The 16,824-nt window shown below is 38.5% G+C and overlaps 1 protein-coding gene across 1 annotated transcript; it reads left to right on the top strand.

The window, feature by feature from the left end:
• The first annotated feature begins 7,974 nt into the window (after positions 1-7,974).
• Positions 7,975-14,514, top strand: LOC131007963 (uncharacterized). Its single transcript, XM_057934870.1, has 9 exons — positions 7,975-8,388; positions 11,421-11,531; positions 12,465-12,709; positions 13,063-13,150; positions 13,375-13,414; positions 13,509-13,555; positions 13,665-13,785; positions 14,043-14,252; positions 14,360-14,514. Exons 1-9 carry the CDS (start codon positions 7,975-7,977, stop codon positions 14,470-14,472), a joined length of 1,389 nt encoding a protein of 462 aa, XP_057790853.1. The 3' UTR covers positions 14,473-14,514.
• The last annotated feature ends 2,310 nt before the right edge of the window (positions 14,515-16,824 follow it).

The following is a 16,824-nucleotide window of genomic DNA, read 5'->3' on the forward strand; positions in this document are numbered from 1 at the left end:
CAAAGGCATCACTTTTAAGCTTCTGTTAATTATGTTCGAAAATCATCCTGCTTAATACCCTTTTTTAGCTTCTGGGGCTTGCGTACATGTAATGATCGACATATTTTGTGAATCTCATTTTCTAGGCATTTCCATGTATGTGAATCAGGGTCGGCTGAGACATAGTCACATAGGCTTTGAAGTTTGTGTTTGTTTCAGTCGATTAAAGTAGTTTCCATTGCATTTTATTACAAGATGTATGACACATTCATAATATCATGTTTTCACCCTAGCAAAAACTTGATAACAAAATATAAAAATATAAAGATAATTAAAGTACATCACTACACCAACGGCCACACATTTCAACATACAATATCTGTAAACATATACTCCCTCCGTCCCTAAAATAAGTTCATCTTTTTTCCATTTTGGGACGTCCCCAAATAAGTTCCTCTTTCTTTCTTTCTATTTTTGGACAACTACCTCACCACTAATAATACTTTATTTATTCTTACTTTTCACTTTTTCACCACTCTCAATACTAATTATAACACTTTTTCACTTTTTCACCACTCCCAATACTAATTATAACATATTTTTTTTCCACTATCAATACACTTTACCATTTTCCTTAAAACTCGTGCCGTCCCCAAAGAGGAACTTATTTTGGAGACGGAGGGAGTATGAGCTTTAGGATGACGGTTGTTGGTGAAGTTTGGACTAATTTCATTAGACTTTTTTATGAATTGAAAGTAATTGACTTATTATTCTTGCATTTGGTTGTAATGTGTGTTAGTTTGTTTACTTTAATTGTCGTTAATTGTTGCCTAGGTTGGGAATTCATTTATTAGAATTGTTCTTTTTTTTTTAATATAAAATTACAAGTCTCTATAAAAGTTTTTTTTGTTCTAAATAATCAAAAATCATGAGTTGGTGAAGTGGATAAGACCCTCATCCTTTCTTTCAAAGGTCAAGAGTTTGAATCCTATTGCTTACAATTTGATTTTTTTCGAATTTAATAATCTGTCTCAAAGTAAACCAGTTAACCGAATTAACCGATATTTTTCTAATAAATTTAGAAATTGGGCATTAATCGGTTAATATCTAATTGGTTAACCGAAGTATTAACCGATTCGGTTACCGATTATGAAAAAGCCGCTTATCCGGTTTCGATTAACCGATAAACCGGTTTGGTTAAAATCAAACCGCACCGGTTACCAGCCCTAGTGGCAGCCGGAATTGACACCTAAGCACATTTATGGCATGTAAAAAAAAATCCTCCCCATCGTCTTCCCTCTTCTCCCACCCCATACCCTAATTTTCCCTCTCCCACCCGCCGCCGCCACCCCCTGCCACCACTGTTGGTTACTGGTCAGTGGTCAACTCTCTTTGTGACTGATCGACGCCCTCCCTGACGTTGTGCCCTTCGTCCATCTTCTATTCTCTCTCACGCGCACACAATCGACGGGAAGGTTGAGCCCTAGTTTTCTCGACTCAGGCGAAATTGTCGTCGCCGCCTGGTCTCGCTCGCCGCGCCGTTGCACTATCTCATCTCTCATGACGAAGATGAAGCCACCGCTACTCTGGATCGACTCTACTGCGTCCTTCCTGGTAGGGGATCTGATAACACTCATTTTCCATGGTTTTTAGTGTTCTTATGATGTTAATTTATAGGGAATTGAGTGTTTGATGATTGTTTTGTGTTTAAATTGTTTTATCTTGTGAAATATGATATTTGCTCGTACTTTGATGAATTTTACAGAAATATTGAGTCCGAATTTGGAAAAACGATCTAAAATAAAAGTTGTAGTTCGTATTGATACGAGTTCATAAGCATGAACGGATTGCAAATCAAAGTTCGGACGAGAAAGATATAGCCGAAACAAGAAAGTCGCGCGCTGTAGTGAATAGTATCCGACGGGAATTTTCGAATTTTTGGGAATTTTCAGGATTTTCGGATTTTCTCAGTATTTTCGAGCTCTGTACTGTATTTATCTCCTGTGCCTATATATAGGTCCTTTATTTGACCTATTAGATACATCTCTTCACCTTTTTTCTTCCCCTTTTCATATTTTTCAGTTCTAGCTTAGAATTTTATAGCTTTCATAGATTAGATTTATTTTTTCCAAGATTCAAGATTCCAGCTATTCATCCTGAATTCTTTCTGGGTTTTATCTATTTTATTTATTTCTATTGCTTTCTTTTAATTATGCTTTTGATTTATTTTGCTTTGTCTGGCTAGTTCTTTAATCTAAACGTAGGGTTTGTACATAATTGATTAAATATGTGAACTTGATTTATTGATATCAATTTGCCCTCCAGCTTGTGATTCATGATTCATGGTGCTTGATTTCTTGTGAATTACCTGATCAATAATTTACTTGCCTAGCTGTTCAGTTTGAGTCTTGAATGTGATAATTGTTCAGCCGATTCAGGAATGCATGATATAGTGTTTAACCTTGAGTCTTGAATGCGATAAGTGAAGCTATATGAAGCTATTCTTTGTGTGTTGTTGGGATCGAGTTAATTTATTCCTTTGAGTCTTGAATGCGATAAGAGATTTATTAATCTACGTTCATATGTGTTCGTTAGATAAGCTTATGAATAGTGTTGTGATCTTTCATCATGGCTAGATTAAATTGGTAATTGATAATCAATAGATTGAATACATGTGTTTGATTAATGATAGTACATCCCTAGGGTCAGAGCTGTTTATTATTTGATTTATTCCCTTGCATTATTTACTTTGCGTAATTTTAATTTTAATTCGTTCATCATTGGTATGCTTGCCTGAATATTGTGATAGTCTAAATTGGGATTACTTAGGGTAGTTTCGTTTATCAGTCCATGTGGATATGATATTCGACTTACTGTTTATTACTACAATTACACTGTGTCAGTTGCGGTATTTTTGTTGCTAATAAATTAGTGATCAGGATCGCCGCACAGCCGCTGCTATTCCAGAAATCTGTGAGGGTCGCCGCTGAGGCGCTGCTGCTCTGTCTTATTAACGTCGTCGGCGCCGCGACCTTCTAATTCTGGCGGCATCGCCACCTATTCCATGTGTTTCCCCACTCTGTTCTCTAGGCTAAGTATGTCAAATATCGACTCGAAATGTTGAGGAATAGCAAGCAAGCTGCAGCCGGCCGGTGGTGGCGGCAGGGGGTGGCGTCGACGGGTGGGGGAGGGGAAATTAGGGTTTGGAGTTGGGGGTAAGGGGGAAGACGATGGAGGGGTTTCTACATGTCGTAAATGTGTTTAAGTGTCAATTCCGGCTGCCATCGTGTCATTTCCGACTGCCACCATGTCATTTCCGGCGTCAGCGTAAGAAAAAACCGATCATCGGATAAAAATCAAACAAAAATAAAAGGTTATTGATTTAGAAGTCGATTTTCAGATCTTGTGTAATAACCAATTTCTGAAAAACGTTATGGATTTACAGACAACTACCCCAAATTTAGAATATCACTAAAGTGGGAACTCTAGCAAATTTTATGTATGAAAGCTTACAAGAATGGTAAAAATTAATTCATTTAGAAATCCTTTGTATCTAAACATTACAACAACTTGAAATGTGGTCTAATACAATATGGGTGCGTTTACTTTGATGGAAAACGAGAGGAAAAAATATATTTCCCCCCATTTTTAATCATTTCACATGTTTATTATGATGAAAAATATTCTTCGGACAAGGTGGAAAACTTTCTCGGGCAGCCGAATTTTCACTTATTTTCTCTCCAATGTTGGATAATATTATCTTATGGTAAGGATGTGAAAATATTTTTCAATATTTTCTTATCTTTTCATTTCTAGTAAACATATGATAAAAATAAAAGAGAGGAAAAGATAATATTTTCTCATTGTTTTTTATCCATCATTTTTCAATAAAAATTTACGATCAAATTAAACGCACCTAAGAGCACCCGCAACGACCCTACTCGAACGCTTACTCGAGTAGGGCGTTGCGGGGTGGCCTTACTCGAGGCCTGCTCGAAGACTCGAGTATACACGAAGGGGGAGAGAGATATGGCGCGTGCAATGCACGCGCCTTAATAATAATAATAAAAAATTTGAATTTTGAAAAAAAATTGGCTGTTGTATTTCCTTCTCCTCAACACGGATACGACGCACATGTCGGACGCACAAAGGTCATTGCACGCGTCCATGGTCGCCGACGTGCTCAAGCGTCGTGGTCTAGACTAGGATTTTAATTATGTAATTTTACTAATGTTATTTTAATTTTTATTTTTATGTAATTTTTAGGACTTTTAATTTAATGGAGTTTTTAATTATTAGAAAAAATATGTTATTTAAATTTGAGTAAAATTAATTTAAATGAAAAGCATAAAAATCAAAACTAAAAAAATCAAGTAGGCTATCAAGTAACTCCAATGCAGCACTACTTACTCAATGTGGTCCCCCACTATCAAGTAGGCAAGTAAGCCCATTGCGGATGCTCTAAGTCATTGTACAAAAATAATTTAAAGCTCAATTTATCCCTTCTTTTCCATAATAATAATATGGATCGATATATTCAAAGCTAAAATGATCTTTATTCAGTAGAATCCATTGAAAGTCGAGATTTAATAATTCAATTATGGTTTTCTCCTTACATTATTATTAATAGTAAAGCTAGACATAATGTCTATTTAGTATTATATCAGAAAATTCATGTCAGCCGTGGTTTATCGTCCGGTGAACCTTCACCAGGAGATCCCTCGCCGCCGTCCGAGGGACCTTCGGGTGGGCTGTCATCACCACCGCCTCCGCCTGCACCACCTCCTCCTCCTCGGCCGCCGCCGCCTCCTCCTCGACCGCCGCCTCCGCCTCCCATATGACAATCCTTGCTGCAAATGCACTTGAAGAATTTGCAACGCCCAATTGCGAATCCTTCAGTCTCACAAATTGTCCCACAATTGGAACTGCTAAAGCAAGCGCCACTGAATAATCTGCTCGGCGCCTCACACAGAGCAGCTTCGCTCAGTATTCCCATCATTTGCTCTGCCGTTTCGTATCCATACATAAGAGACAAATGATCAACAAACTTGTCAATAGGAAAACATTGATTTGGAACATACACATAAGTATATTCATATAAAAAAAAAACAAGATTTAAATGTACGGCATATGGGATCATCTGTTTTAATTGTTATAATTTAAAGATATATATATATATAGTTAACTAGCTAGGTTCACTAAACTAATTTTGATTTATAATTATTTTTTCTATTTATTATATATATAATTAAATACCCTAACTTTAGATTAATCAATTAACCTTAATAATTAATTATATATATAAGTCAAACCCCACTGCTCCCCCGTTTAATTAAGTCCCCAAGGGAACACCAAGCAGTGCGACCTCCTGTGTGTAAACAGTGAGGTCCCGGGTTCAAACCCCTATGCTCCCCCTCCCCAACTCCCCCAAGTAAAAAAAAAAGGTCTTGTAATTAAATTTGGTTTTTAGAGATAAATATTAATCAAGATATTAATGTTTTTTTTTTCATAATAAATATTTAGAAAATAATGAGACACGGTGAGACATAACAAATTCCTAGATAATTATAAAGGATCTCCTACAGATAGCTGCATACAAAAACTACCCCTCGTTTAACCTTAATTGAGGAATTGTACACACTAATTGAATTTATTTACAGATGAACCGTGCAGTAGGATGCATTGGAGTATGCTCAATAACTAAAGACTTACAAACAATTAAAAGCCAAAAAGAAGAAGAGAGAAGACTGAAATACTTACGTAAAAGCAAGAGATGGAGAAGTAGAAGCTGGAATTTTTGGATGCTAGCCATGTTGGAAGTGAAGTTTGAAACTGTGATTATGTTCAAAAGGGACCTGCGAATTTTATAGTGGAAGAAATGGTCGATGCATTACGCCTTTTCACTATGAAGTGAAGTATGCATTGACAACAATTTCCCATGAGTTCTATGTTATGTAATTCTATTTTCATAATAGTGCAAATCTTAGTTATAGTTTTTGGGTCATATATTAGATTAGAAAATTGGTGTGGTTTATAGATATATTAGACCTTATAGAGTTATAGGCACATAATTAGTATTGTTCTCATTTCATATTTTAATTGCAGCACTCGCGAGGTCTCCACGCCCGCTGGCTTTGTGGATTTCAACTCCGAGAAATTCACGATAAATTCTTGCTAATTCATTAAAAATCCGACCAAAAATTCATTCAAAATCATGAAAAATCCGTGAGAATTCTATAGACTTTTAAAATCCACGAACTTTTAAAATCTATATAAGTCTTGAACTAATACACCCCCCTAAAAGTAAGACACACTAAATTGTGGGACAGAGGATCTCATCATCTATGAACATGTCTTATAATTTTGCCAACATCAACTCTCAAGCCATATGCTCAATTCATTATTCGATTCATATAAGACAACACCAAAAGAAGAACAAGTACGTACGAAAACATATGCTCTCTCCAACCCCCAATTTCATGCCTCATTTTGAAGGAATATTAAATTGAATTAACGTTCCGTTTGCCCGATGATCGTTTCTTGGATTATTATTAATCTATCATACAACGATTAATCCTAACATGCTCCTATGAATTTAACAGCTGCACACAGGTGTTAGGATTTACTTACTTGTGAATTGGATGCACAGATGATTGATGATCGTATCGAACAACTCCAGTTCTGATCTTCTAGACTGTATCCCGCTCTAGTCTCACCGTTGGATGGACAACGAGCTGTGAGAAAACCCAAGACAGAAAGCTTCCCACGTTTCCTGCGCCTCTCTCAGTTCTCAAACCCTAATTATTATTAGTGTGTGTATTTTCTGAGAACTGACAGCTGTATTAAAAAATACAGAAGGGGGGAGGCGCCAGTTTCTAGGGTGTTGGGCGATTTCTGCCTTTCTCTGGGCTGGGAGGCTTTGGGCCAGTCCAGGGACCAAATACAAGGAATAAAGATGGGCCTCAAATAAATTAATTTATCTATGGTCAGCCCAGACCATAATTAATTTATAAATATTAGTTCATTCCACTAGAGAACCAATATTGACTTACCCCTTTATTACCGGTGATGAGTCGGGGCTTGTATTTAGACTTATTAAATCCTCATATTTAAAATATCCGACATCCATTAATTAATTAGAGCTCTGACAGCCTAAATTAATTAATCTCTTTGTAATCTGATGAGGAGTGATATGTGCATAGTAGGGAAATGGTGTAAACCAGAGAAGTCATCCTCGCCAGAGGAATCGCATCTGACAGAGAAGTCATCCTCGCCAGAGGAGGCGTATTTGCCAGAGAGGTCATCCTCGCCAGAGGAGTCGTGTTTGCCAGAGAGGTCATCCTCGCCAGAGGAGTCGTGCTTACCAGAGGAGTCACCTCCGCCAGAGACATCAACATCGCCAGAGAAGACGCCATCGCCAGAGAAGACATTTTCACCAGAGGAGTCACTAAAAGCGCGGGGAGGTCTCCCGCGTAAAACCGAAATTACTATCTTACCCTTCAATGTGTTAAAGGGGCTTAAGCCCAATTATCTTAGGGAATGGGCTTGAGGCCCTAAGGCTTTATTTACATGCTTATAAATAGAGACTTAGTAGTAGGTTAGAGGAGGATCTCATCTCATTATTCATTCATCTCTTGTAAAATGTAATTCTCTCGAAGTATAGTGGAAAAACCCCCAACACCCCGTGGACGTAGGTCTTCTCGACCGAACCACGTAAATCCGGTGTCGTTTACTGCTTTCTAGTTTAGGTGTTGGTTTCTCGTTTCACCAACTGGCGCCGTCTGTGGGAAAATCGAGCTAAGGCGTGAGATTCGTTATTTTTCCAATCACTGTTCATCACTGTTCATCACTGTTCGTCACTGTTCATCGAAAGAAGAAAAAATTTCCAGATCTCGATTAGGGGTTTTCCAAAAAATTTCCAGATTCCGGCGGAAGGAGAGGGGACAGCTCGGAAAAAATCATCTCCAGTTCCAATCGACCTTTAGCTCCACCCATATGAAAGTTTTCTTAAAAATCCCAGCTCACGAAGTTCTCCGATCGAAGATCCCAAAGTCTGGAAAACATAGGCTCGAAATTTTCTTCGATTTGCAGCTGATGTCTCTCTTTGAGTCGGCGGCTATCGTCGCCTCCCCTGTTATCTCTTACGAGATCATCCGCCCCTTCTTCATCACCGTGAATCACCGCGCAGCTCGTCGATGGTTTCACCACCGTGAACTACTACGAAGCTTGCAGGCGTTCGATTTAAAATTCTCCATATCCGCCGGCAGCATCCGCCGCGACATCCAAGAAATCCAGAAGCCCAACAATCGCTGCACCAACAGCAATCGAAGCTCGCCGTTTTCCATCACCATCTCCAATTCAGATCCAATCGAAGCTAAGTTATCCCTGCCTTTCTCTAAATTCGATCTGGTATTGAATCAATTAGGGAATGAGGAAAATCGAAATTGCAATTGTGTTGATTCTTTACTACGAACTGCTACTATCATTTTCGAAGCCTTTTTGAAATCTAACTTAGGTTTTACGACGTAGATGATGATTCAGCAATCAAGGGGAACCCATGGACTTCAGGCCCGTTTTGGCAGCTGATTTTGGGGGAAAAAACAGCAGGAAAATTCCCAAAATCTCAGATGAATTGTGGCAAACCCAGAGTTATAGCTATGGCAAACAGTCATCTCGCAGCCGGGAAAGTAATGTCATGATTCGGTGACAACAACAGCCAATCGCTGTGACGATTCTTGCTCAAATCCTTAGTATTATGGCTTAACAGCGTGCCAATCTCCGCCGGAGCTACGTTGTCGAGGGAGGAATCTCAAAGTCCCCAGCTATGTTATTGTTCAGATTTAGATAACAGAAGATCGGGTGTGCTGGCCTCAGCCACCAGTTCAAGCCGGGAGAGAAAGGGTTCGAAGATGAGCCGGGGGTCTGTAGCAGGTTGCTAAGCCATGATCTGGAGACTGCTGTGGAACATAAGCAGCTACGTTTTCATTTCTAATTCTTGAAATCCTATAACTGATAAGCTAAGTGTATTATCATAATCTGTTCGTGAGACCCGTATGTACGCTCGGGTTCATTACATATTTGAGTTGATTGAAATCTTCTTTCGGATATGTGTTGATCGTGTATGCTTGGCTTGTTGCATGATATGCCCGTGAAGTGTTGCTAGGCTCTACAATATGATCTTGGGGTTGAGTTAACTATATCTTGGAGTTGATTAATGGTGCTAGGCTCTACAATATCATGCATGTTTGGATACCCCTGCTCCATGATGCTTTTGGTTTCTTACCAAGAAAAACCTTTTTGTGGGTTTACAAATACTAGTGTCTTGATACTGTGCTTGTCTGTTCCATAGCTACACATGTTTATGTGATTTTTGGGAAAGTTAAGAGGAATGATGATCATGTTGTTTTGATTAATGCAAGGATTTATTCGCTGCTTGGGAAACTTATTTGCATATGGTTTTTGGGACTTGATATTGTTGAGATATAACTCTGAACTTGGGAGTGATTTAGCTATGATTTTTGCTCTGATTTTTGGGGATTAATTCTGTCATTTTGTTGGACTAACTTAGCCTTGATTTCGCATTAATTGTGAGTTCAGGACCACCAAGACGGGTATTTCAACATTATGAGTTGAAAGCACTACGATCGCTTGGCCGAGACAAATATGGTTTATTCATGGGAGCTCTTGACAAAAGGGGACAAATGACAGCTCCGCTAGTTACTTGCTCGGGTCCTAAGCTCAACTTTTGGGGAATGTTATAGCATCAAGACAGGGCTGCTGAACACACTCACAAAAAAGAGATTAATCGTGACATGGTTTTTTGGGTTAAAGACATTATTGAATTCGTGGTTTCATATCATATGCACTGACAAATAATTATTGTTTATCCATTATACTTTCTCTTTGAGAATCGTGATTTCAGGATTGTGAATTTCAGCCATTGGGATACAAATATTCTAATTTATGTGTCATTTTTGGGGATTCTCACAACTTTTATTCGATGGAATAAATGTTTAGGGCGGCACTGTTGCTTGGGAAAAGGAAAGCGTACACTTCTTTACTTGTTAATTGATTTACAGCCCTATCTCTAAGGGCCCTCATATTTTACTAATATATATGTGCTCAAGAATTTTTGTAGCACAGGATAAACAAATTTGAGGAATGATTTGAACAATTATGGTAAATACCATAATGTAAAACAGGGCAACCCACTAGTAAGTGGTAATTCAGGTCACTACTACAAAAGTTTACATACATAACAGTACATAGATAACGGTTTTTTTCAAAAACCGTTATCTATGAGCGCACTTTTAGGAATAGATAACGGTTTTGAAAAAATCCGTTATCTATGTACTGTTGTCTATATCCATAGATAACGGTTTTTGAAAAACCGTTATGTTTTTGCGTTATCTATTAGTTGCATACATAACGGTTTACAAAACCGTTATGTAACCGTTATCTATGACCATCTTTTATAACGGTTTATTCATAACGTTAAAGAACCGTTATGTATAAGAGTCATTTACAACGGTTTTGGAACCGTTATCTTTGAGCGTATCTAAAAACTGTTGTGTATAATTTTTTTTATTAATTTTTTTTTATTAATTTTTTTAAAATTATATTATATTATATTAAAAAATAACATATAAATTGTTTATCCTAAAATCTGAATTTATTCCTAGATATAGACTTTGAAAAATAAAAAAATCATAACATTTTTTATTAAAAATCTAAATTAGAAATCTAAATACCAAAAATTGAATATTAAAAGTGAAAAAAAGAAAAAGACAAATCCTTATTTCTCTTCAAAATTTCCCCCAATCTCTTCAAAAATTTTCTCCAATCCCGCGCTGAATCCAATCCTGTCTCCTCCCTGTCTCTCGACTCCCTCTCTCCCCTCTCAACTCCGCCGCCGGCGCCGCTGCCCTGCACCGGCCCGTCGCCGCCCACCCTCGCTGCTGCCCCGCGCCCTAGTTCTTCTCTATTCGATTGGTTGAGCCCTAGTTCTTCTCTGTTCGAAACAACCCAGCCGTCGCCATCTCAGGAAGACCGGCGAGCTACGCGACCTAGAGCCCGCCCATCGTTGCTGGTGGTCCGAGGATCGGCGAGCCGATGGTGTTCTACGGCCGGTTCTCTTCTCAACTCCACATAATCGAGGCAGGAAAGGGGGAAAGCCCTAATTCTCTAATTTGCAATCGAGAGCAGATGAGGTTGATAATTGGGCGTCGAACAAGAGTTTTGCCCCTTCTCCCTCTCTCTACCTCCTCTCTGCGCCGCCTTTGTCTCCGGCGAGCAGCCGCTAGCCGCCACCTTCTCCAACCTGGCGTCGCCCCCCATCCCCATCACCCCTCTCTCGCTTCCACCACCACGGTATACTCTCTCTCTCTCTCTCCATTTTCTATATGTATTTCTATCTTTGCGTAATTTTTGAATTTGGGCAGAGCAACCTCCATCGTCGGCTCAGCGCCCACCACCGCTCCAATCGCACCACCACTACCCCTGGCACCTGCCTCCAGCCTCTGACTCCGACAACAGTCGCCCTCATTCTTCAGGTAACAACTAAATGAAATTGAAGAGTGCATTAGGTAGCAAATTTTAGGGCATTTTGGAATCGAATTTTAGGGATTTATGGCTTGAATTTTCGCTAGTTTTTTTTTCTCATCTCGAGGTCGGTCGTTCTGGAAATTGAGTCAACTGGTATGACTACTCGATTTGTTTTTGGTGAAAGTGATTTTCATTTTGAATTGGCATGGAGTTTTAGTTCTGTTGGTTTCATCTTTCTGAAAAATCAGTGCGGAATCTGATTTTATCTTTGAATGTTGCTTCTGCCAATTTCGCTGCACATAGTTAGATATTCATGTCTACGCTTTCTGATTTGATGAAGTTTCCTTCTTATATTGAGTTATATAGTGTTGAATAATGATATTTTAAAAATTAGTAAAATTTTTATAGGATACATTAAATCAACACCTAAGATCTCATAAATATCAGCCATATGATACATTAAATCAACTCCTATATATCAATCTAAGATCTCATTGTAACCATTCCCTATATAGGGTGTATATATTATGTATGTTTGTGTGTGTGTGTAATTTGCTGAACGAAGTGCATTAATGGCTTAAACTTTCTGTGCATAATCATCCATGCTTATGATTGTTTCAAACTGCGTTTCAACTTTGTGTGCTCTATATTCCAAACCTTTGGATGATTTGAATTTAAGTGAAACTTTGGGAAGAATAGAAATAATAGAATAATGTTTGAGAAAGAAGCGACTCAGGAGCATAAAACATTCCACACAGTAGGACAACTGCATCTACTACAGATAGATGTTGCCGAATGGGAGCAGCGCCTCCGCTTGGTCCGCACACTTGACATCTCTCCTACAATAACATATGTTTAAGATTGTTCGCAATAATTGAATATCATGGAGAATATGTGCTATATGTTGGATGTTTTTCCACACTTGTAGGTGATTGTTTCATTTTTCTTTCACTGCATATTCTAGGAGCTCGCAAGAACAGCAAGCTCAGTCACGGCTGCACCAAATTTCCACGGATTCATGGTGTTCGCCTTCTGTTGTTAGTTCACCCAGCTCTTCGCTCCCGGGGGCACCTGGTGGTTCTTCCAGCAGCGTAAACATGACACGACCCACGGATCGACCTAACTCCTTATCAAATGTTTCACCTGTAGAGGCAGCAGGCATCATTGCCCTATTAGAAGGCAAAAGGCAAGCAACCTATTTTATTACTTTATACTATTAGTTCATCACTCCATTATTTGTTATTTGACTTATTTCTGTCATTTTTCAATTATCATTCATCTCTTGATAAAGTTAATTAGTGTTTCTTTCGGAATACTTGAATGAGGAATTAATGTTGGCAGATTGATATGTCACTATAAATGTTCAATTTGATAAGCATAAAATTTGGACGCAAGAATTCAGTAACTTCTTGCAATCAACTTTCCTTGTGGAAACATATATATATGGGCTGTACGGATATGTAAATGAAGATCGAGATGCTACACAATTTTCCTAGTGTATTTTCTATCATTCCTTTTTTCTTGTGTTTATGTTTTCAGTGTTGATGAGCTAAGAAAGCTTCTGTCCGACAAGAATTCTTATCAAAACCTCTTACTCTCACTCGAACCTGTCAAAACTCACAACAGGGTAAGTTTCTGGTGATAGTTCATACTTTATCTGCACATTCTTATTGCTTTCCTCTGCCTTGAACTTAGAAACTATACTTCTCTCTTTCTTGCACTATGTATGAATGGTTGCATGGGTCCTTGAGCACCTGATATCTATGTTTCTTCTGCATATTCTGTTAAAGCAGTCTTCTTAGCTAGTTGAGATGCATTACGGAGATTCTCACCTAATTTTTACTCAACCAGGTGAGAGACGAACTTAGGAACGAAACGCTGCAGCTTGCCAGTAAGTTCTTTGTTTGCTGCACTCTCAAACTCCACGTAGAGTGCACTACCGAGTACCGAACTGATATTAAAAAATCACTGATATAAACTTGTAGGAGATAATTTGGAAAAAGAACCACTCATAGTGGAGCTAAGAAATCAGGTGAATTGTGTTTCTATATTCATTTGTGACAATTTTGCATGGGAACTCCGAGCCCTCAAAGTTGCAGCTTCTGCCTTCTGATGTATATCTACTTCTCTTGTTGCTTCAGTGTAGAATCATTCGAACAACTGAACTTGCTGCTGCTCAAGAAAAGTTGCATGAACTGGAAAGGAAGAAAGAAGACGTGCTCAAGTTTTACTCTCCCTCTTCCCTCGTCCATCGACTCCAAGGTACCACCGTTATGACTTTACTAGTTTTCTTAATCTTCCAATATAGCTATATGATTTAGTATTTTTAGCTTACATTTTAGAATTTGGATAAGCATCTAACAATTTTAGTTTTCCTCAGTCCAATTTCTTGATAGTCATCACATGCTTCAACAACTACAGCAGATGTGCATATATACATGCGACGCCTTTTCCTATTTATTAGGATATTGATTTCAGGTGTGTAAGTCGAAATAATAAGTTGTTTCTGTTCTCTACAGAAGCAATGAATGAAACAGAAGATGAATCTGAGGCCCTGCACAGGCAGCTTCTTGATCGAGAGCTTGACATTACAGCCTTCCTACAAAAATACAAGAAGATGCGAGGTCCAAAGAGGGCTTCAAAGATCCGCAAGCTCTTCAACCTTAACAAGGAAGATGATGTTAGGAAGTATGTCAACACATACCGTCGCACATTCACCACCAAATCTGGTGAGATATTTGCATTCATTTCGTATACAAATACAATGATCCTTGTGTGACTTTAAACCTATTTTGATTTCACATGCTTCCATTTGACATTTATTTTATGAACACAGGCAACAAAGTCAGCAAAGCTCCTAAGAGTGGAGATGAGAAAGTGATAGGAGGACTTTCATGCTTGATGTCGGAAATTGGTCAAGCTGTGGGTATCATTTTACAATTATTTTGAGGTCAAAAGACAACCAGAGAATCATAGCAGGTTGACTAACTAGTTCTTGAGGATTTGGTGATAGAAATATTGTATGATAGATTTTTATTTTAGCTATAAGGTAGTTGGTATTTTCAATTTTGAATAGGAATATGCAATGATGATGTATACTTGATATTTGGTTCATTTGTATAATAATGTATGAATATTTTGAATGATATATAATATTGTTATTGTTGATTTTATCATTTTGTCGTTTTATAAAAAGTGCAAAATTTAAAAATATACTACAATTATAAAAAGTGCAAAAAACTGTTATAAAAAGTGCAAAAAAGCGTTATGTATTCTAATCAAAGATAACGGTTAAAATCGTTATAAAAAGTGCAAAAATCGTTATAAAAAGTGCAAAAAACCGTTATAAAGAGTGCAAAAAACCGTTATGTATTCTATCAAAGATAACGGTTAAAACCGTTATAAAAAGTGCAAAAAACTGTTAACTATGATAAAAAAAATAAAAAAAAATTAATACATAACGGAAAAATCTTAATACATAACGGTGAAAAACCGTTATGTATTCTATCAAAGATAACGGTTAAAACCGTTATAAAAAGTATAAAAAACTGTTAACTATAATATGAAAAAATATATATTATGGAATAGATAACGGATAAATTATAATACATAACAGTCGAAAACCGTTATGTATAATCAATATAGATAACGGTTTTATAACCGTTATGTATGTGTGGTTGTACTGTTATCTATTCCCTTCATAGATAACGGTTTTATAACCGTTATGTATGTGTGGTTGTACTGTTATCTTTTCCCTTCATAGATAACGGTTTTTAAACCGTTGTGTATGACACCTATAATAGATAACACCACTATACACAACGCTTTTTTTGCTCATAGATAACGGATAAAATCCGTTATCTATGAGCGTTTTTCTAGTAGTGGGTATTTCGCTGAACTCTATCAATGGGAGGAGCATGATTGGGATATGTGATATTTTATCAATTGGGCAAAATCATGATTTATATGATCTTTGATGGGATTTAAAAATTTGAATGAATTCATCGGTATATGAATATGGGAATCAGGTTGTGGCAGTGGATTATGTAATCTAGGATTCGAATTCTCTTTGCAGCCCTATCTTAAAGGGGCTTTCATATTTATACTAATATCTGTGCCTAAGAGATCTTGTAGCACAGGGAAATTAAATTTGGGAAAGCTTTGAACAAAATATGGGAACCGCCATAACGTGAAAACGGTAAACCACTTGTAAGTGGTAATTCAGGTACTTCGCTGAACTTTATCTCGTGGAAGCATGTGAGCATGATGGGGGAGTATTATGCTTTATTACTAGGCAAAATTATGTTTTTAGGATATTTTTATGGGAACATGTAAGTATGATAGGGATTTGGGAAATATTCTACTTCTTTACTTGGGCAAAACCATGACTTATATGATCTATGCTGGGATTTATGCAATAATAATTATGTCTTGGAAGCTGCACATCTTCTGCATATGTGCCTAGGGCGGGATTATGAGTTGACTAAAGTACACGAAGCTGCACACCTTCTGCATATGTGCTAGGGCTTGAAATGCAACTTGAATTATGTTACTTGGGAACTGTAGTTATGCTAACTCTCCCACAATCATCACAAGCATGAGCACCAAACACACACACACTTAACATGTTCATAACAGAGTATTGCACATGTCACCAGAGGGGGGAGTAGGGTGTATACCCGTAGTCCCAAATTTTCAAATTCAAAATTGCTTCTCAGCAAGACTAGGGCAAACCAGAGGAATTACGCTCCACCAGAGCAGAGGGGTCACGCTCAACCAGAACAGAGGGGTTCCTGACAATCGTAAGCCGCGAAAGTTGGTTGTGCCATCCGGGCCCTCCATGCTCCGCGCAGAGATAGCACTTAATCGTAAGCCGCGAAAGTTGGTTGCACCCCCCGGGTTTTCCATGCTCCGCGCAGAGGTTGCTTTAACCGTAAGCCACGAAAGTTGGTGGCACCCCCCGGGTCCTCCATGCTCCGTGCAGGGTGTTCCTGTCAATCGTAAGCCGCGAAAGTTGGTTGCGCCACCCGGGCCCTCCATGCTCCGCGCAGAGATAGCACTTAATCATAAGCCGCGAAAGTTGGTTGCACCCCCCGGGTTTTCCATGCTCCGCGCAGAGGTTGCTTTAACCGTAAGCCACGAAAGTTGGTGGCACCCCCCGGGTCCTCCATGCTCCGTGCAGGGTGTTCTTTCAATCGTAAGCCGCGAAAGTTGGTCGTGCCAACCGGGCCTTCCATGCTCCGCGCAGAGGTGGCACATAATCGTAAGCCGCGAAAGTTGGTTACACCCCCCGGGTCCTCC

Source organism: Salvia miltiorrhiza, chromosome 2, assembly GCF_028751815.1.
Source record: "Salvia miltiorrhiza cultivar Shanhuang (shh) chromosome 2, IMPLAD_Smil_shh, whole genome shotgun sequence".
In the NCBI taxonomy this organism is placed as follows: domain Eukaryota; kingdom Viridiplantae; phylum Streptophyta; class Magnoliopsida; order Lamiales; family Lamiaceae; genus Salvia; species Salvia miltiorrhiza.